Raw genomic sequence first — 22,140 nt, 5'->3', positions numbered from 1 at the left:
TGATTATTGATTCGTGTTACAAATAAAACTGATTATATTAAAATGTTATTTTTATTATTTGGTGGAATTTGAAGAGAGAGAAAGTATTTCTAAATGGCTTGTAACTTTATCCATATTCATTAAAGATGAAATCGGATTATTTTTTTTATTGATGTTGGAAGGCATGAATTCGGAATTTAAAAGAGGAATTTTTTATGAATAAAGTCAACTTAAATTTAGAGTTGAGTTATCTGATTTTTTGAATTGAGAAGTATGTTGTTTTTTACTTTTCGCACTTAGATGTGTGATTTTCGAGTACTTTTATTCAAATAGTCATTCATCTTTGCTTGTAAGTGAGAAATTGGTACCAATGATTGTAACAATTTGGTTTATTATTGGGGTTGCAATTATTTAACGTTGTAACTTGTAAAGGTAGATTGGGTTTTAGTCAATAAGTGATCTAGACTAATTGTTAGATAACATCATTCACTAAGTAAAGTTTCGTATAGTAATATTATTATTCGAACTACATTAACAAATATTGTATGTCAATTTATCTCTTTATCTTACTCTCTTTTCGAATTTATTACTTATACTCCCATGTTCTAACCTATGTTGCATCATCAATTAGGACAACAAATTATAACATTAAGCAAATTGAAAATTTTTCCAAAATATTTTAATATTCAACTCGAGAAGCTCGTAAGTCTAGTCAAACTTTAAATATTTTTAATATTAGATTATTACTTTATTTTAATACACACTTAAAACTTAAAAATTGTCATTTAAATTTTAAAAAAATTAGGCCAATTGAAAGTAATTCAGTTGACATTAATATTATTATAGGAGATAGTAAATTCGAGTGGACTTAATTGTGCAATGTAGCTATTATGTTAGTGCAAATTTTAAAATAATTTTAAACCTAAACTCGTATATATAAATTGAATAAACAAGTTTAATTTAATCAAATTGAAATAGCTCAAATTTCTTAAAGTGAAGGTTGAATTTTTACAATATCATTCGATAAAATTCTAGCCAAATTTAAAGCAATCATTTTTTATTATTTGAAGTTAATTCGACTCTATTAAAATTTTAACTAACCTAAGGCCCTAAAAGGGAAAATCCCTAATAATGGAGGAAAGGAGGGGGTCTAAGTCTATAAGACTATACCATTACTTCACGTGATCCAAGAATTGTGGTAAGCTGTAAGCAAATATTTGTTAGTTTCAAAAGTGAACAAATTTTCTCGAATATGTTGCTTTCACCGACGTAAACGGGACGGAGATCTAGCAGCACAGTATTACTTGCCTTAAATTTGACAAACAAACGGGGCATCAACGCTGCACATTTTCCCAATCATTACATTCACTAAATCAGAAAACCGCGGATCCCATGTAGGGATAATAATTTAGATTGATTTAATTTTTTATTACGGTTTTAAATTATATTTAAATTTTGTAGTTAAATTTATTGTTCATTACAAATTCAGAACAAATGTAAATTTTTATTTGAGTATCGAATTTGAATATTACAAATTTAGATTATGATATTCGATAAATTTATAAACAATTAATTTAAAATTAAATTTTTTATATTCGAATATATATCTAACTCGTTATCATTCCTACTACCGACACCACCCATCCTCTCTCAGATCACTTTTTCTTTCATCATTATTATCGCATTGCATGATTGATTGAAATTTTCAAATAAAAAAACTTGGGTTAACGTCGTCAAGTTCAATATATTTTCCACGTATCGTTTCTAGACAACTTTTCATAGTGATAATAACCATTATAAGAATAATGAAGATTGTGGTTAAGCCTCATCCATCACAATCATGATTTATATATTAGTTCCTAATAAATTTGTCTGAAATTTTAATTTTAAAATTATCACATTATTTTGTTTTACTATTTGATTGTTTCCAGCTTAAATAATTTTTTATTTAAAATTATTTCGAATTTTAAATAATTGTTTCCTAATATATTCCTAATAAATTTGACCTTAAACGAAGTAAAATTTAAACAGATTAAATTGACTCAAATTTAATGGTTCCAATGTTGATTTTGTCAAGGTGAGATGAATGTGTTGATCCGAGTTCATAAATATAATTAGCTCATTTCGATGCATATAAAATTTTAAAAATCCTATTAACAATATATCAAATATTTTTTTCATATAATTAAAAGAAAGAAAGCACATGAGAAAATAAGAGGACCCCCTGCATGCAAAATAATGGGGAAAAAGTCAATCATACAATTCTTTTAACAAAAATAATCATACAAAAGAAAATTCCACTATATAACTTTAAATTTATTTAATTTTTTAATCTAATAAATTCCTTATACAACACATAAAGAAGTCCCAATAATACAAGGGAGTTTACTTTAAAAGTGTTCCACACATTTTAACAATCATCCATTGCCATAGGATTATGTTTACTTCCCAACTTTATTTAAGGCTGGCCTTAATGCATATGCTTACTTATGTTTTAAGTAATTTATTCAAAGTTCGGATTATTAGTTTAAGTCTAAATTTTTTCCATATTTAAGAGAGTTTGAATAATATTTGATTTAGAAAATGAATTTCAGTAAAATTATTAGATTCATTTAAAATATTAATCGAGTTTGAATTTAACTCGATAATGTTTTGTTTTACTTTTTTATATTATGTAGTTTATATCATTTAAAAATTAAATCTATAATTTAATTAAATTGGTATCAATACTATTATCAGTGCAGAAAAATGTGAATTCGACTACACCAAAACATATTATTTTCTTAATTAAATATTAAGGAGAGACTATTTATTACAAATATTTTATGTGAAATTTAACTTGAAAGGAATACAATGTGCAAAAATAATAAAGAAAATGCTAATTTCAAGGTAATGTTTTTTCTTATTATACTATTGAACCTTGAAGTGCAAAGTTCAATCCATCATGATTCAACTATAGTAATAATATATACAAAAATTTGTCTTATTTATTAGTCCTACTAGTATACATCACAACTATGAATTCTCGTGATTCTTCGCTTCAAATTCTAAATATTCAGTCTTTAGGATAATATTAAAAATATAACATATAAACTTTAGAGTAACATGCGATTAAATTTGGTAAAATTTTTCTATATACATAACTTATGAATTTAGTTTATGTAATTTAATTTATTCAATTTTAGTGATTTTTTTTTTGATTTGGTTACGAAAATTAAAATTTTGGTCTTGACTCGGACTGTAATATTTAAATTTGTTTAGTTAAAGTTGTAATCTAATACCATGCGTATAATTGTAGATTTAGTTCATATTTTTTAAATTGATTAATTTTAATTTCTATATTTTTTGAATCATAAAATTTTAATCTTGACGTAAATGATAGTTATGAAATTTATGAACTAGCTTTTTTAGTAATATGTGAAAATAGTAATCCGACATTACAGTACATGTGTAATATTATTATATTTGTCGCTTCAAATTTTGAAAATAGTATAACTGGATTTAATGAATCTAACCATCATTATTTGGCTATGATTGAAAATTTAAAATTCGTAAAAGTGTTATAGACTAAAAATACCTAATAAAAGTATAGGAACTGAATACAGAACTTATGCATAGCACATAAATTAATAGCAAAACTTAACCATCAAATTTTTCTTCACGTATTTGTAGAGTGCAATACTACTAAGCTTTCAAGTTTGATTTCAGATGAAAAAATAATATTGAAAGAGTTTTTAAGTAAAATTGTTATGGAATTCTTTATATCAGGAGTTAAGTTGTTTTTCATCTCTTTTACTAAAAAATAAGTAAATTAATTTTTGTATACAAAGAATAAATCAATCTTTTTTATTAAAAATTTCATATAATTCTATTGTTAAGAACTAGTGTAGCTAACAGAATAACTAAATAGTTATATATGACTTGTCACTTATACCTTATGTTGACGTACATGAACAAGCTTTTAACAGTAGAAATAGATGAAATTTTTAAAAGGATCATTTTACTATTTAATCTAATATTGAGAGACTATTTTACTATTTTTATAACAAAAAAATAAAATATAATTTAACTCTTAATACAATTACTTACCTAATACTTTTATTGAATTTTTATCATTTAAAAATTTGATCTAACTTAGTTTCAGATATAATCGGGGTTTAATTGATCTACCAGATACCGAAATTTCAGAAAAAAAAAATGAAGTTGTAATCATGTATTGATTAAATAATTTTTTTTTAGACAAATTTACTTCCATTAAAGCTACCGCTTTGTTTCTTTCTTGTCACTTATCAGTGTATAGTACCATTTTCTTCTCTGGCTGAAAAAGCATAAAACAGACTGTCATAACATTTCACAAAACATGATCCAACTACACAATGCTAGATTGTTAATCACAGAGTAGCATCATTCTTTCACCAAAAATTCAAGCTTTCTTTTTTTTTTTCTTCAAAATTGAAGTGAAAATGGAAACTATCTCAGTTCCCAAGTTCATATTTTTCTTCATCACAGCCATGTTTATGAGCTTCAATCTTATCCACTGCACCATTACATATGACAAGAAATCTATTGTCATCAATGGACAAAGAAGAATCCTCATCTCTGGTTCCATTCATTATCCAAGAAGCACCCCTGATGTGATTCTCTTTTCAATTTCATCCCTTTATTTTTCTTTCTTTCTTTCCATTTCCCCCCTCAAAAACAATACTGATTTCTGGGTTTTTTTTCGTGAATGTAGATGTGGGAAAGTCTTATAAAAAAGGCTAAAAATGGTGGCTTGGATGTTATAGACACATATGTTTTTTGGAATGGCCATGAACCTTCACCAGGCAATGTAAAAAACTTGTCTTTAGATCTCAAAAAACTATGCCTTTTATTTTTAAGTTTTGATTTTTACTCCACTTCCCCCCCATTGTACAGTATAATTTCGAGGGCAGATATGATTTAGTACGGTTCATCAAGACAGTGCAAAAATTGGGTTTATATGTTCATCTTCGAATTGGTCCCTATGTTTGTGCAGAGTGGAATTTTGGGTACTTACTATTTTTAACCTTTTTTTTAGCATTTTTTAAGGTACATGCATGTTTGATTATGATTAAAGATTGTGTTTGTTTTTTTTTTAATACAGAGGATTTCCAGTTTGGTTAAAGTATGTTCCGGGTATTAGCTTTAGAACAGACAATGAGCCCTTCAAGGTAAAGATTTAACTTTTTTTTAGATTTGAAGAAGAAAGGGATCAAATTGGAAAAAATCATTAAGTTAATGGCTTTTTTAATAAAATTCCATTTTTTTCCTTCCTTGCAGAGAGCAATGCAAGGATTTACAGAGAAAATTGTCCAAATGATGAAGAATGAAAAGCTTTTTGCTTCACATGGTGGCCCCATTATCCTTTCTCAGGTTTGAAACTAAGATGCCTTACCGTGTTGACTCATGTATATGTATACGTAGATTGGGAATGACTCCTTGTAGGTTAGATGGCATTTTCCCCCCTTACTAAAAAAATGGACAAATCAGTCCCTTTAGGTTAGATTAAAGAGCAAACTAGTCCTTTTGCTAAAAATTCCATTAATTTCTACTGTTAAAACTAGTCCTTCTGTTAAAAATTATTAAAAACTAGTCTTGTACTTCAGCATGAAGTATATGTGACACAACACATGTCTATGTTTGATTATTTCATCAATCAAGACAGTTTTTAAGAATATAGAGGGATGAAACTTTTAACAAAAAGGACCAGTTTGGTTTTTGATCTAATACACAAGGACTAATTTGCACAGTTTTTAGTAGAGGGGGCAAAATACAATCTGACTTTTACGACAGTGGCCTGTGTGGTACTTTTATCAATGCCTTACTATGTTGACTCATATATGTATATGTATATGTATATGTATATGTATATGTATTTCTGTATTGTAGATTGAGAATGAATATGGTCCTGAGAGTAAGGCACTAGGAGCAGCTGGTCATAGATATGTTAATTGGGCTGCGAAAATGGCGGTCGGATTAGATAGCGGAGTTCCATGGGTAATGTGCAAGGAAGATGATGCACCAGACCCTGTGGTAAGCTGTCTTGTGCTCTCTCATTCCTGGATTTTCCATTTTTTGGCTGATGAATTTATCTTGAATGCAGATAAATACGTGTAATGGCTTTTACTGCGATGCGTTCTCTCCGAACAAACCTTACAAGCCTATGTTGTGGACCGAGGCTTGGAGCGGTTGGTGAGTACTTTCTTTTTCGATGGATGTAATGTTAAGCCTGTTTGTTAACCGATGTTTTTGCTCTTGATAATGAGAAGGTTTACTGAATTTGGTGGCCCAATTCACCGTCGCCCAGTTCAAGACTTAGCATTTGCAGTTGCTCGCTTCATACAAAAGGGCGGCACGTTTATTAACTATTATATGGTTAGTTAACGTACTCATTTCGGTTTACAAATGAAAATGAGTCATACTACTTACGGGTTATGCTCTATTTGCTTTGGATAGTACCATGGAGGAACCAACTTTGGACGGACTGCTGGTGGACCGTTTATTACGACCAGTTATGACTATGATGCTCCGATTGATGAATACGGTGAGGAACTGAGTTCATTTGGTTGCTGTGCTGTCATAGATCCTTTGTACTTACAAGTTCGAGTTGTTTAGGATTAATCCGGCAGCCTAAATACAGTCATCTAAAGGAGCTTCATAAGGCTATTAAGCTATGCGAACATGCTTTAGTTTCCTCGGATCCTACAGTTACTTCATTGGGAACCTTTCAACAAGTATGCTATCTCTTGTCATCCATAGGTGATATGAGAATTTGGTGTTAATTAAAACTTTACACTCGTAATGTTAATTATGTTTGTCTTTCAGGCTCATGTATTTTCTTCGAAAGGAAGTTGTGCAGCTTTTCTCTCGAATTATGATATGAAATCTGCTGTTAGTGTGATTTTCAATAATCGGCATTACAAGTTGCCTCCTTGGTCTATTAGTATCCTTCCCGATTGTAGAAACGCGGTGTTTAATACTGCAAAAGTAAGTGAATCCTAAGGCCTTATTGTCATTATATCTGATGATTTTCGTATGGAAGTACTTATATAATTATCGGATGCATGTCAAGGTCGGGGTTAAAACTTCGCATACCAAAATGTTGCCAACGAACTCGAAGATGTTCTCGTGGGAGACCTACGATGAAGACATTTCTTCTCTAGGGGAAAGTTCAAGAATTACGGCTCGGGGACTCTTGGAGCAGATGAATGTTACCAGAGATACAAGCGACTACCTTTGGTACACAACGAGGTGCGGAACTGCATTTTATATGCTCGAATTCTTTTTTCGTTTTTCGTAATTGTTGAAATAACAACTCAATTAAATCTCGTATGCACTTTCATTCCAGCATTGACATTAGTCCATCGGAATCGTTTCTACGAGGAGGAAAAAAGCCAACACTCAATGTAGATTCAGCTGGCCATGCCCTTCATGTCTTCATCAACGGACAGTTCTCAGGTATATTTGTTGATTTACTCAGTGACTGAAAAATTTTGATATATGTCTTCTAAGTCATATGATAAAAATCACAGGGTCAGCATTCGGGACTAGGAAAGACCGAGGATTCACATTTACGGGGCCGGTGAACCTACATGCTGGAACAAATCATATCGCACTTGTCAGCGTAGCTGTTGGATTACCGGTTAGTTGCTATTTTACCATATTTAGCTCTATGCATATTCAACCATCTAATACAAATTTATGCTCGTGTTGAAGAATGTTGGACTGCATTTCGAGACATGGAAAACGGGAATCGTAGGTGTTTACTTGAACAGCCTTGACAAAGGAAAGAAAGATTTGTCGTCACATAAATGGTCGTACCAGGTTCGATAACTACTTGCTTTAACATGCAACGTCTACAAATTTTCAGGTTCCGATAATGCTTTATAAAAACCATACTCTCAAACAGGTTGGTTTAAAAGGAGAAGCAATGTATTTGGCCTCACCGGAAGGAGTCTCATCCGTTGAATGGATCCAAGGTTCACTGGCCACACAGAGTCGCCAGTCAATGACCTGGTACAAGGTAGAAAAACTGAAGGGACCCGAGATTGGGATTATTTAGATGGTGTGTCCCGACTTAACTATTAGCTTCGATATTGTTGCAGGCATATTTTGATGCACCAACAGGTAACGAACCATTGGCTTTGGATATGCGGAGTATGGGAAAAGGTCAAGTATGGATCAACGGGCAAAGTGTAGGAAGATATTGGATGGCGTACGGGAATGGTGAGTGCAGTAAGTGTAGTTACTCGGGGACGTACCGACCTACAAAGTGCCAGAGTGGTTGCGGCCATCCAACACAAAGATGGTAAACTCTCGAGAAATTACTTGGCTTCCTAGGAACTTGAATTTATGCAACTCTAATCTCGGTATGTGATTCTGACATTTTTAGGTACCATGTTCCGAGAACGTGGCTAAAACCGAAACAGAATTTGTTGGTAGTGTTTGAAGAACTCGGCGGAGATGCATCGAAGATTTCGCTTGTGAGGAGATCGGTTTTAAATAGACACCATCATAATAAGTGATGAAAAGGTATGAAAGTAGAAAATGTTGCAGTTTCATTGTCTAAATGCGCCATTTTTGTTTGTTTTAGAAGAGATGTTATTAAACAATGTTTTTAGAGTGCATGTTTTGAAGAAATGAATCATTCTTGCTTTATCAATTCCAATTCCAATTCCAATTTGAAAATCCCAACCTGAAATTACCAAAGTTTGAGTGTCGAATTTGTACTAAACAAAATTAAAAATGATCAATTGGGATTTGAATTAATTCAAAATCATCCCAACTATTCCATTGATAAAAATCGGTTCTTGTATATTAGTATGAATTACATATGGCACGCCACGTATTATTGTTCGATTATTTCATCATCTACGTCAATTTTTAACAGAATAAATAGATGAAAATTTTAACAAAAAAATCAATTTACTTTTCGATCTAATGTATAAAGATTAATTGGTTCATGCAATCTGATTCCTAATTAAGGGTCTTCATAATTTTTATCTCGAATTATACATTTAAAATGTAAAATATATTTATAAAAAAGTTATATTAAAATTAAATGAGGGGTTGATTAAAGTATTAAAGTTCGGGTTTTAAAATTTGATATCTTTAAGTTTAAATCTTTACGAGTTTAATCATTTAAATTGACTTTTATGTATTTTATAAAAAATGATAAAAGAAATTGTAATCACCAATAATTTAAAAATATAAAATTTTTAATTATTTCTTTACTAAGATGATGTCTAATTAGATCATGACACCCAATTCAGTTAAAGAATTAAATATGATATTAAATTATGATACACGTATAATGTGAATAAACAAAATTTATGTAAAATTATATTTAAAAAAATAATATTTAATTGAAAAACAAAAATAAGAAGCAAATTTGATATAAAAAATTAAAAAAATACTATTATAATAATATTTATTATTTAATAGAGTTGTCTAAGCGCTAAACTAATTTTATTTTAAGCGAATCCCATCCAAATTAAATTCAATTTAAATAATTAAAAACAATTTTTAATTCAAATTAATTATATTTAAAATTATAAACAATAAAATGGGCAAATAAAATATATCGAATTAACCCAAAAACAGGTATAAGCTTAATTTTTTGTGGCCCGACTCGACACGACTTACATATTGCTCTTGGTATCAAATAAATCCACGTGACAAAGATATATCTGGATAAGGCAAGTGAGTTCCACGTAATAATCCTTTCTATTTATTACTTTTTTATTTTGTTTTCACTTAGGCAATACATCAAACAGTTTCTGGTCATTTTCTTCAATGGCTTCCCCTCAATTAATCCCTTCCCATTCATCGTTCAATCATCAAGCTTCGATAAACCCTAATTCCTCCAATCCCTTTCTTTCAAACCCCAATTTAAAACCCATTGCAAATCCATCTTCGCTCCTTCAATGGCGCAAATTCCAAAGGTTCTCCTCTCTCCGGTGCTCGGCTTCTTCTTTCCCGGAGAAACACCGCATGAACTCGGCCAAATCAGACGACGTCGTTGAGCTTCCTTTATTTCCTCTCCCTTTAGTTCTCTTCCCTGGTGCTGTTCTCCCTCTCCAGATCTTTGAGTTCCGTTACCGCATCATGATGCACACCCTCCTCCACACCGATCTCCGGTTTGGCGTTATCTATTCCGACGCCGAAACCGGAATCTCCGGCGTCGGTTGCGTCGGAGAGATTGTCAGACACGAGCGTCTCGCCGACGATCGGTTCTTTCTTATATGTAAAGGACAGGAACGGTTCCGTATAACCGACCTCGTCCGTACGAAGCCGTACTTAGTCGCAGAAGTTGACTGGCTTGAAGACCGGCCCTCCGTTGACGATGAAGATTTGGAAGGGTTGGCGAATGAAGTGGAGAGTTGTATGAAAGACGTGATACGGTTATCGAATCGGCTTAATGGTAAACTGGAAAAGGAAGTAAAGGATTTGAGGAAGAACCATTTTCCGACACCGTTTTCGTTTTTCGTAGGGAGTACATTTGAAGGGGCACCGAGAGAACAACAAGCTTTGCTTGAACTGGAATGTACGGCCGCCAGGCTAAAAAGGGAGAAGGAAACTTTAAGGAACACTCTTAATTACTTGTCCGCGGCATCGGCTTTGAAATATGTGTTTCCCTCTTCATGACGATGGGTTTAAGTAAATTTAACCAAACTTTGTTGAAATTTTGGTGAATGTATATAGATGTTTTGATGGGTAATTTTATATGCATGAAGGTGGAAATTTTGATATATATGTTTGTATGTATGCTTGTTCTTTTACAACTAGTCATTAGAATCTTGAATGATATGGTTAATTTGCACTTAAGCTTATTGGAGATGTTTTGTTCTTGATGTTACTGAAAATTTGATTGTGTTCTTAAGCTTGGAGTGAATTAATGGCATGCTTGAGGACGTGCTTTAGTTTTTTTGTAGTGGGTAGTAGCTAGTTTTTCGAGCAGAATCTTGGAATGGGTTTTCCTATTTAATCATTTCTCCTTCATGTGCTCGTTATTTTACTACTAGTCATTACAATCTTGAATGAATTATTGATGTTGATATGGTCAGTTTGCACATAAGCTAGCTGTTTGGATTTGTTTTATTCTTATTGTTTCTGCTAATTTGATTGTGTTCTTAAGCTTGGAGTGAATTGATGGGATGCTGGATGTCCTTTAGTTTCCTTGAAGTGGGTACTAGCTAGTTTTTTTAGTAGAATTTTGGATAGGGCTTTCCTATTTAATAATTTTTCCTTCATGTGCTTATTATTGTACTACTAGTCATTAGACTAGAATGAATTACTGATGTTAACATGGTTAGTTTGCACGTAAGCTAGCTTTTTGGAGATGTTTTATTATTATCTTAAGTTGGATAGGAGTATTATTTTTTACACATGTTTTAATATATGGGTTAGCAATAAACTAACTCAATTGATAATATTTAACCACTTCTGTAACTTATTTTTAGCAAAGAGAAGGAAAATTTTCCGCTTACATTGAAGAGGTCAGTTTTTACATAATTTTTACTTATCTTTCTAGTTTCAAACTTAAATTTGTACTAACTATTCTTTATTTTCATGTCTAACTATTGTAGTACATAGGTAATAAATAAGCTTTACACTAGTTTAACGAGGCATTAATGTTACTGCAAATTTGACTCTATTCTTAAGCTTGGAGTGAATTGATTGCATGTTTGATGTGCTTTAATTTCCTTGAAGTGGGTACTAGATAGTTTTCCGAGTAGAATTTTGGAAACGGCGTTTCCTATTTAATCATTTTTCCTTCATGTGCTTGTTATTTTACTATAGTCATGAGAATCTTGATGCTTATTGATGTTAACATGGTTAGGTTGCACATAAGCTAGCTTGGAGAGGATTTCCTTGAAGCGGGTACTAGCCAGTGAACTGTTATTATAGGGGGCAAGTGGAGACTTTGTTAGTGTGTTCTAAGCTGATACATTGCAGCATTACCGGTAAAAGTGCCACAGAGGCTCTTGTATTAGGATTCAGATTATATTTCTCCCCTTCTACTCAAAAAAATTGGCAAAATAGTCTTTGTAGTTAGATCAAAGAGTAAACTGGTCCTTCTTCTAAAAATCTCATCCATTTCTACCGTTCGAATTAAAATGAGGTACACGTGGCACGTCATGTGTGAGTATTTGGTTTTCTATCAATCGAGCTAGTTTTTAACAATAGAAATGGATGAAATTTAAAAAAGAAAAATAGATTACTTTTTGATCTAACGTATAAGGATTAATTTGTCCATGTTTTTAGTAAATGGAGCAAAATGCAAGCTGACTCTTAATACAGGAATCTACATGGTACTTTTACCCAGCATGAGCCATGGTAAGAAAGCTGCAAATTTTTTTTACTCAACTCAGCTTGTTATTTTAGCATCAGTCGTTAGAGTCTTGAATGAAATATTGATGTTAACATGGTAAGTTTGCACATAAGCTAGCCTTTTAGAAATGTTTTATTGTTAATGTTACTGCAATTTTGATTGTGTTCTTAAGCTTGGAGTGGATTGTCGTTTGATGTGCTTGTGTACTAGCTAGTTTTTAGTGTAGAACTTTGGCAGGAGCTTGACTATTTAATCATTTTTTTTATGTCAATTCCTCCAAGTTGACTGCTATTACAGATGGAAAATGGAGACTTGTTAGTGTGTTATTAGCTGATTAATTGCAGCATTACACGTAAGAAAGCTGTTTTCATCAATGTACAAAGGTGAATTTAGAGTTCTTATCTTTGGCTCCATTAATTGTCCCATAAGCATTCCTAAGATGGAATTTCAAATTTGGAGCATATTAAATTTATCATTCAGATCATTTTGATTATAAAAATAAAAAATTTGAATACTTTTAATTTGAACCTAAATTCATTTGAATCATCATCAAAACAACTTTAAATGACTTTAATTTGAAGTTATAAAAATTGAAAAAGGATAATATAATTTTTAGCTCTTAAACGGATTGGGATCATTTTAGTATTTGAAATTTTTTAATCTATTTTGATACATAAATTTGACAATTAAATTATTTTGGAGATCTACAATGCTTAAACTAGGAACATGTAAAGGTAACAATCTTGAATACTCGATCGAGTTCTTTGGTCATCGTGTGCCCCAACGGAACATCAAACTTGGTTTTGTAGGACGGTTGATGCCATTTTCATTGAAAAGAGAAAAAACCGAAAGATATCCCAGGTTGCCCCCCTTTTCATTTTAAAGAGGAAAAACCGAAAGAAATCCCGGGTAATTACGGTTCTTAAAACTCGAAGTCTGCAATCGGAGCAATGAAGATAATTAAACAGTAGGTTAAAGCTATCTGGTTTTAATCACATTGATTGATCAATATGAAGCTACAAATGATTTCCCATAAGGATTCCAATATCTATTATGAAACCATAAAGAATCAGCTTCAACAGCATATCCGTCTTGATTACGATGCCAACCGAAATAAGCATGTGTCCGGTTCTTGATATCGAATATACCATGACCGAAACTCGCCTCCCTATAAGCTGAGAAGTTCGGCTGTGGTTCCACCATGCTGTTTTAAACCAAGGAATGCTCATTGGTTATGTTCCGAGATGATCTCGGATAATATATCAACAAAATCCAAATATAATAACCATTACCCTAAAGCCGGTCCATCATGATTTCCACCGTCTCCGATTGTTATGTAAACCGGTGCAAACAGGTCATGAACAGGAGTACACTTTCCATTCAATATATTGTATGCAATGTTGGATATCCGCTTCTGCAATGTGAGTTTACGAGTTATTATCCATCATAACTTTTGCTTTTGCAAATTTGGGTTTTGTACTTACCGATCGTTCATAGGCATGAACATGACCGGAAAACACAACGTCAACCTTGTACTTTACAAACCATGACTCGTATACGACTCTCATGGTTTCACCTTCCATGTAATGGTGCGAATTACTGTTATAAATCGGGCAATGCATAAGAACAATCAACCATGGTGTCTCACTTCTATTCACCTTTGGTAACTCATTCTTTAGCCATTTGTATTGAGGAGTCGATTTTCCTATTAAAATCAAAGTTATATATATATATCAGTAGGGTAAAACACGATAAAAGTATTATACAGGTCCCTAAAAATCATATTGCATTTTGTCTCTACTAAAAAAATGGGTAAATTAGTCCCTCTATGTCAGTATAAAGTACACCTGGCATGTTCGGTTATTTTATTCCGTCAACCAAATTAGTTTTTAATAGTAAAAATAGATGAAATTTTTAATAGAAAAGACCAATTTGCTCTTTGATTTAACACACGAAGATTAATTTACATATTTTTTAAGTAGAGAGAACGAAATGCAATCTTACTTCTAATACAGAAACACATACATTCATAGGTCAAGTTTTAGCCTTACCATATGCTGAATAAGAAGACAAGACAATGATATAAGCCGAAGCTCTCTTGATCGAATACCATAACGGGGACGTACTACGTGATGATTCATACGGTACGTAGTATCGATGTGTATATGGTTTAAATGGCGTAGTTTCTTCCTACAAGACAACGATGGCCGTTAGACCATTAGGACAATTGTATGTAAACAAGTTAGTGTTTGAATGGCATACGATTTCCGGAGCGAAATCGAGTTCGTGATTCCCGGCAGTCCAAATCCAAGGTTGATACGCAGCGTTCCTCTCGACTAATCGTCCCCATGTATCCCACCGGGAATTATCGTGGAACGGGTAATCGTTTGAGTATGATAGATCCCCTACATACAACACTGTTTGCCCTTTTTTCGGATTCGATTCGTAATGCGTGAGTGTAGCATTTGAATCATGTGTTTGACCAAGATCCCCTGTTTTCAAAAACCAAACCAAACATAAAACGAAGCATAATGAAACAAGACAAAAGCCAGCATTGTAATAATCAAAATACCTATTAGACCAAATGTATAAGGAACATCAGGACCAATTCTTGGTGGTGTTACAAACCAGAATTGTCTAATGGAATCCCCTCTTCCAATCTCATATATGTATTTGGTATTATACTGCAATTGTTAAAAAAAAAAAAACCAGATAAAAATATAGGCATTGTACTAGGATTTAAATTGTATTTTGTACCTTCTACTTAAAAAATTTAGATAAATTAGCTTATCTCTTGCTAATATACATGGAACAGTTTTTTATAATAGAAATGTATAATGGACCAGTTTTTTATAATAGAAATGTATAAAATTTTTAATAAAATAACTAATTTACTGTTTGATCTATTTTTGAATAAAAAGGGAAAATACAATCTAACTCTTAATTCAATCAATGCCTGTATAGTATTTTTACCCAATTTTGGCCTATAATGAAACAAAAATCAAAGAAAATTATACCTCTAAGTTGTTGATGGTGCAGTGATGAATATAACCAGAGGTGTAATTGAAGAACTTGTATCTCACAAAAATCCCTTCAGCTTTGTTCTTATGGTTACTATTTTCAGGCCAATAGTAAACCATGTTGGAACCAGGTTCATCAGGGGTTATCCATGAGATGATCACTCCACTACCATCCATATCCCCTTGTGTAATATGCACCTATAGAAAAAAAAGAGAGATATGCAACGTCTGAAAAAATAACAAAAATTTGGGATTTTGAAGAAGAAACCAAACATACCTGTTGGGGTGCATTGTAACCAGAAGGAACCTGGAAAACATCACTGTCAAGGGGCATATCAGGTGAATACTTTTTTCTTACAAAGTTACCAGTTATTCCACCATTGCTGATACCAAATGAACACAACATGAAACATAGGAAATAAAGAACGAAAGTGTCTGAAGCTGTAAGAAGGGCCATTTCTTCTTCAACCTACTACCGAATGGAACAGATATGTTATGTAAGAAAAAAGAGGTGTGGTAATGGTATGTAAAGTGATTGGTTTCCTTTTAGTATGTGTCTTTTCATGAATAAATGTATATAAATTTATATGTAGTGGATTCAATTGAAAGGACATGAAAGGTGTGTGGAGAAACTGTAGGAAAGCCAACCACGTGTCTATGTTAAACTCCAGAACTCGAGAAAGCGTGGGTTTTGTCATAATGTGTGTTTGTTTCTGATATGGCAGTTTTTGGCTATGATGACCTACCAAATGAACAAAACATGACTTCTTTTTTCGATTTAAAATACTATCATGTTGGTTTTACTATTTATAAAAGTTAAATTTTTAACAGTCATTGATTTTAATTTTGAATAAATTATACCATTAGTTATTAAATTATGAATAAATTTTAGTTTTAGTTATTTAATTAAAAAAAGTTACAGACTTATTAAAATTTTTATTTAAGTCATTGATTATTTAAAAGTTTTTATTTAAGTTACTAAATTGTTAAGTTTTTTTTTTATATAAAAGTTCTGGCAATAAGCTCTAAGCGATGATTCGACGATCAATACGGTGGATTAGTACTCATTGACGAGTAGAATAACATACTTTATATCTAAGTTGATCTGATGGTCAGTGTTCGAGATAAAAAAAAAGCTGTTAGAATTTTGGTTCATAAATTCGTAACATCCAAAGTTATTCTATAAAAAAAAAACCTTAATTGTAGAAGAGAAGGGGAAAAAAACTTTCGATTGGTGCAGGCAGTGCAAATATAAAAAGTCATATATTATCAATTTTAATAGCTCCGTAACTTAAATAAAAACTGTTAAATAATTTAGTGACCAAATTGTAATTTTTTTAATTAAGTGACTATAATAAAAACTTAACCTTAATGATGTAATTACCCTTTTAACTTTAACGTTTATATATATTAATTGTAATGATGGGAATTTAAAATAATATACATTGTAATGATAGGAATGTTGATGTCTTTTAGCTGGGGAGGTAAGTTTTGAATTTCGTGAAATTTTTTAAATAAAAATAATTTTGTAGATACTAACGATTTTGTTAATATTTTTTGAATCATCTATTTAATTAAATAAATTATTAAAATAAAAATATTTTTAAAACCAAAGAAGCAATTTCAACATTAGTTTATCCTTATAGTGTGGCACCCAAAGAAGCAACTTCAATATTTTTCTATGATTTCATCTTGTCCTTTCAAGTTTCCTTCAAGCTCATTTCAAATGTTTGAAGAGATTCAATCAATTCATTTATCTTTATAGTGTTGATGTTATTAACCTTTTTAATGACAATCACTTTGAAGGAGGATTTTTTGAGAAATCTCAAGACTTTACAAATTAGCTTTGCATTAGAATATCTATTGTCGAGAGAAAAAAATTGGTTAGAAATGTCACACAACTTAGCATAAAAATTTAAAATTGTTTATTTTTCTAATAGTCTCAAATTTTCAAACATGGTTCTTAACATCTAGAGCTTGGACTACTTAACCATAGTAGTGCCTTCCTGTATTGTTTTGAGAATTTTCCGAGCTTTATGAGAAGAAACACACTTGGAGATGCTTATGAATGAGGATCTGCTCCATTAAAGATGACATTCAAGACTTTTGATTTGTAATTGGCTGAAGGGAGCCGGTAGGCCCCTAAAATTGGAAATTCTATTTTAGATCCCCAAAACCTATAAATTTATAAGTTGATAATGGTAGAATTATAATTTCATCTCAAAAATAATAAAATTTGTTTTAGTCTTAATTGTAAAATTATAAGCTAATATAATAGTGAAATTATATTTTTCTTTGTATTCTCTATGTTAGGTTTTACAGTCCATGTTTATAGTTCATGACTGCGCCTCCCAACAATGTTGACTTCAACGTTTGAACCTACATATCCCCTTAAGAATGCAATGTACCTTACCACTCCACCCAACATAATCCCTCTGGAAAAGAATTGTTGGCATCACCCCTATCTCTAAGTGGTTTAAGGTTTGATGGTTTGAACTCTATTAATTTCTTTAGTAGGTGGTTCCTCACTTGATAAAATGACTTCTACTCCTTGTCAAAGGTTGTCATAGGTGCCTTTTAATAAGCATAATTCAAACTATCAAGCATAAGTGGCTAAGAAATCAAGCTTCTTTTCATGTCTCAGTAAATTAACAAGATCTTCACTAAATTGTTTTAGTGTCTAGCTTTGATATGAGTTAAAAGTGTTAGATTGTTTTGAGCTCAACCTCACACTCATTGCAGCCTCATCTCTACAATTATAAAGTTAAACTCTCTTATTAGACCCTTCCCCAATGAAAGTTTAGTTACAAATTGATAAAATAGTTTATTTACAACGTCAATTTATTAGAAATTCTAGAAAAATTGTTAGGTTTGGGCAATAAATTTAAAAAAAGCTCTAAAATAGATTTTATTGTTATTTATAAAGTAATAAATCTGATCAAATAATTACTTGTGTATCGAGTCTCAAGAAGATAATAAAAGTCGTAAAATGTCTCGAGGGGATAGTCTAAGTTGTAAAAGGCCTAAAAAAATAGTCGAAATATGATGTCTTTAAGCTTTCAACCAATTAATTTTTTTTATTATTTTTAAACTTTCGATTGCTTAGAAAGTGGACTCAAGCTTAAATAATCAAACACAGAATAAGAATAAGACTCCCTTGGAATAACCTTGCACAAACCTATGGTGAAGCCAAACCACAATTTTTAACTTCTAAATTCAAATTATAATTGCTAAATGATTACACTTATAATTGCTTCTAATCTAAAATCTCAACTCAAACAAAAAAATATATAATTTATTTGAATAAAAAAAATACTCAAATATTAAAACCACTAAATTTCTACCGTGAAAACACTTAATGGTTGATACTTGATAATTTCAGCTAGCACTTTGTATTTATTGAGAAAAATATATATGAGTTTAATCTTTATATGAAATTTTTAATTAATTAAATCGAAAGAGTTTTAGTTCAAGTAGGACTTCTAAAGGAACACCAAAGAAGGAGGTTCTTAAGCCACAACATTCATGGTCCGCTTAAATCAACTGAGTTCACAAAAATAAAATTAATATATATGGATGAAGTTTTAATAATAGAAATGAATTAAATTTTTAATAGAATAATTAATTAGTTCTTTGATCTAACATATAAAAATTAATTTATTTATTTCTTGAATAAAAAATTAACATATAATTCAACTTTTACTACAATAATCTTTATAAAAATTTTACCATACATCCTAACCAAATATTAAAGTAATGACCATCAATTATCATAATTCTCATTTGCTTTTTATAGCCTGTATCGATTTTTTCCTCACATATCTCTTCATAGCATTCCAACACTTCGTCATTAAAAAAAGTTAACTACGAAACAAATTAGTGTTGTTTTTACATCTGTTGATCATGATGTGATTTGATTCCATGACAGATTCTTAATTTAGATCTTTTATGAGTATTAATTGACTCTCGTCAACTGTTCATACCGAAAGTTATTAGAAAATTAAAAATAAAAACCTGAGGGATGTTCCAATAACTTGTGGTGCTGACAAAAGCTACAACATTTCAATCAGATTGCCTTATCTTGTCTACCTGACTATTCCTTTTTATCTCTTCCACTCTTAAGAATGTTAAAACTTTACTTTTTCTTCCTAAATCAGAATTTGTAATTGATGAAATGTTTATTAAGACAATGAAAGAGAAAAAAATTATAATAAATAGAACAATAATGTAAGGGATTTCCATCCATATCTTGGCAAATCATGATATTTTTTCACATCATTATCACCCACAAACAAAATATCATGAAAAAGAAGAACCAAATGTCACATTTAATAAACTCTACAACCCAATACCCCAAAGACGTGTTCTCAACGTTGTCCCAAGTGAACCTTGATTTTCAATAAATTTGCTGACAAAGGTAGAGCCAGGGTACTTTTAATATTGACATTCTTTCCTCATCCTCCACGACTATTTCAAGTAAAATTTTGGGGTTTTTTAGAAATAAAAAATGGTTTATAGAGATTAAACTTTTTTAATTTATAGCTATTATTTTAATTTAAAATTTGAATGTGGTTTTTTTTTAAAAATACAATATGTTTTATTACTCCAAACAACAATTATTGATCCCTTTATCATTTAATTATTATTATTTAATTTGATATAATTTAATTACTCTATAATTTATTGATCCAAATATTTCACATTAATTATTCTTTAACCTGAATTTTTCTTAAAAATATCCTCTCTTTTTTTAGCATTGTTGTGCGGAAGCGTGTGAAAGAGTAAAATTATTGGACTAAAAAATCACACTAAGTCCAATTCCCAGGAAAGAGAGGTGGATCACGAGGATCACTTAAGTACCAAGTCTTTCCTAGCCAGAATATCTCTCTATCGTAATTTAATAGCACAATAAATCACTACAATCACACTCACAAAATATGAACAATGAATAGTAAAGAATACCAGAATTTTAACGAGGTTCAGCAAATCTTGCTTACGTCCTCGGGTACTATCAAATATATTTCACTCCAAAACACAAGTGAAACTTTACAAATAGGGAGAGAGAACAATGCCTTAAGTAGAGAATGGCAAATGTGGGATGATTAGAATAAGTAATGGTTGGCCTATTTATAGTTGAGGTTCAAGGGCCACCTTGCAAAGTCCCTATTCACTTAGGGACCAAAAATTGCTATTATCCCATGCCCAACACTAAATAAATATTTGGTGCCCATAACTTTGACCATTCCAAGGTATGGGTAGGTATGGGAAAGGTATGGGCAAGGTATGGGCAATGAATGGGGTATATTCTAATAATCTCCACCTTGAAGATTTGATTAGGATAATCTTATCTTCACACAATTCTTTCTGCCTTTGACAACAATACTTGATAGTGCCTTCTTCAACTGTTAAACTTGCAGGATATTGATCAAGTTCAAACAATGTTCGAACTTGGTTGCTGTTACTACCTTGGTCATCATATCTGCGGGATTATCTGCAGTCTTGATCTTCTGAAGACAAATTTTCCCTTCTTCAATAATTTCCCGCACAAAATGGAATCGTACGTCGATATGCTTTGTACGTGCATGTAGACTTGATTCTTTGCTAAATGAATAGCACTTTGACTATCACAATACACGTTAATATTCTCCTGAACCAACCCCAAGGTTTTAGCCATACCTTGTAACCAAATAGCCTCCTTTACAACCTCTGTTACAGCCATGTACTCGGCTTCTGTGGTTGACAACGCAACTGTAGACTGTAATGTAGACTTCCAACTTATTGGTCCTCCAGCAAGTGTAAACACATAACTAGTGGTTGATCTTCGCTTGTCCAAATCACCGGCATAGTCAGAATCAACATACCCAATAACACCTTTACCAAGTGTATTATCCTGTTTGAACAGTAATCCAACATCTACGATCTTCTGAATATACCGTAGAATCCATTTCACAGCTTGCCAATGTCCTTTTCCAGGATTATGCATATACCTGCTCACTATACTAACTGCCTGTGAAATGTCGGGTCTTGTACACACCATTGCATACATCAAGCTACCCGCTGCATTAGAATACGGAACTTGCAACATGTATTCTCGTTCCGTATTCATCGAAGGAGATAGTTGTGCAGAAAGCTTGAAATGAGAAGTCAACGGGGTACTTACAGGTTTTGTATGCTCGTTCATGCCAAACTGCTGTAGTACCTTTTCAAATACTGTTTCTGAGTCAAGCTAACTCTATCATGAGCTCTATCTCTCCATATTTCCATGTCGAGAATCCTTTTAGCTTCTCCTAGATCTTTCATCTCAAACTCGAGATTGAGTTGAGTCTTCAATCTTTCAATCTCAACTTTGCTCTTAGATGCTATTAGCATATCATCAACATATAAGAGCAAGTAGATGAAAGTTCCTTCTTGTGGCTTCTGAAAATACACGCAATGATCAAATTTACTTCTTGTGTACCTTTGCCCTTTCATGAACTGATCAAATCGCTTGTACCACTGCCTCGGAGATTGCTTCAATCCATAAAGCGACTTTGTCAGTTTGCAAACCCAATTTTCTTTTCCAGCAACCTTGAATCCATCTGGCTGAGTCATATAGATTTCCTCTTCTAAATCACCGTGTAAAAACGCGGTCTTTACATCAAGCTGAACTAGTTCAAGATCATATTGCGCAACCAAGGCTAGCAAAATTCGAATAGACGAATGCTTCGCAATTGGAGAAAACACTTTATTGTAGTCTATTCCTTTTTTCTGAGCGTAACCTTTTGCTACCAATCTAGCCTTATATCG

The 22,140-nt window shown here is 31.8% G+C and overlaps 3 protein-coding genes across 3 annotated transcripts; 2 read left to right on the top strand and 1 right to left on the bottom strand.

Annotated features, from left to right (window-relative positions):
- Window positions 1-4,235: 4,235 nt before the first annotated feature.
- Window positions 4,236-8,662, top strand: LOC121230260 (beta-galactosidase 5). The gene is made up of 18 exons (XM_041114737.1): window positions 4,236-4,613; window positions 4,715-4,810; window positions 4,897-5,009; window positions 5,105-5,171; window positions 5,281-5,373; window positions 5,890-6,033; window positions 6,104-6,192; window positions 6,270-6,375; window positions 6,457-6,544; window positions 6,616-6,734; window positions 6,826-6,987; window positions 7,073-7,251; window positions 7,349-7,458; window positions 7,533-7,642; window positions 7,717-7,824; window positions 7,910-8,023; window positions 8,106-8,308; window positions 8,393-8,662. The coding sequence occupies exons 1-18, from the start codon at window positions 4,443-4,445 to the stop codon at window positions 8,523-8,525; spliced, it is 2,205 nt and encodes a 734-aa protein (XP_040970671.1). The 5' UTR covers window positions 4,236-4,442; the 3' UTR covers window positions 8,526-8,662.
- Window positions 8,663-9,593: 931 nt separating this feature from the next.
- Window positions 9,594-12,733, top strand: LOC107935088 (lon protease). The gene is made up of 2 exons (XM_016867643.2): window positions 9,594-10,659; window positions 11,843-12,733. The coding sequence occupies exon 1, from the start codon at window positions 9,796-9,798 to the stop codon at window positions 10,645-10,647; it is 852 nt and encodes a 283-aa protein (XP_016723132.2). The 5' UTR covers window positions 9,594-9,795; the 3' UTR covers window positions 10,648-10,659; window positions 11,843-12,733.
- A 573-nt stretch (window positions 12,734-13,306) lies between these two features.
- On the bottom strand, window positions 13,307-15,911 carry LOC121230261 (purple acid phosphatase). Its single transcript, XM_041114739.1, has 8 exons — window positions 15,632-15,911; window positions 15,352-15,552; window positions 14,907-15,018; window positions 14,597-14,826; window positions 14,386-14,524; window positions 13,819-14,039; window positions 13,627-13,748; window positions 13,307-13,538 (listed from the first exon to the last, which is right to left on the bottom strand). Exons 1-8 carry the CDS (start codon window positions 15,809-15,811, stop codon window positions 13,340-13,342), a joined length of 1,404 nt encoding a protein of 467 aa, XP_040970673.1. The 5' UTR covers window positions 15,812-15,911; the 3' UTR covers window positions 13,307-13,339.
- Window positions 15,912-22,140: the final 6,229 nt, after the last annotated feature.

The sequence above is a fragment of the Gossypium hirsutum genome, chromosome A06 (assembly GCF_007990345.1).
Source record: "Gossypium hirsutum isolate 1008001.06 chromosome A06, Gossypium_hirsutum_v2.1, whole genome shotgun sequence".
In the NCBI taxonomy this organism is placed as follows: domain Eukaryota; kingdom Viridiplantae; phylum Streptophyta; class Magnoliopsida; order Malvales; family Malvaceae; genus Gossypium; species Gossypium hirsutum.
Note: the sequence above shows the minus strand (reverse complement) of the source record. Positions and strands in the feature narration are given on the sequence as shown.

Bases quoted from the DNA above. Each gene is read 5' to 3' on its own strand.
- LOC121230260 (XM_041114737.1), top strand. From the start codon at position 4,443: ATGGAAACTATCTCAGTTCCCAAGTTCATATTTTTCTTCATCACAGCC. The intron at 7,252-7,348 runs GTGCGGAACTGC...CTTTCATTCCAG, and splicing joins TACCTTTGGTACACAACGAG to CATTGACATTAGTCCATCGG. The intron at 7,825-7,909 runs GTTCGATAACTA...ACTCTCAAACAG, and splicing joins CACATAAATGGTCGTACCAG to GTTGGTTTAAAAGGAGAAGC.
- LOC107935088 (XM_016867643.2), top strand. From the start codon at position 9,796: ATGGCTTCCCCTCAATTAATCCCTTCCCATTCATCGTTCAATCATCAA.
- LOC121230261 (XM_041114739.1), bottom strand. From the start codon at position 15,811: ATGGCCCTTCTTACAGCTTCAGACACTTTCGTTCTTTATTTCCTATGT. The intron at 14,827-14,906 runs GTATTTTGATTA...TTTTGAAAACAG, and splicing joins TTATACATTTGGTCTAATAG to GGGATCTTGGTCAAACACAT. The intron at 13,539-13,626 runs GTAATGGTTATT...GGTTTAAAACAG, and splicing joins CATGATGGACCGGCTTTAGG to CATGGTGGAACCACAGCCGA.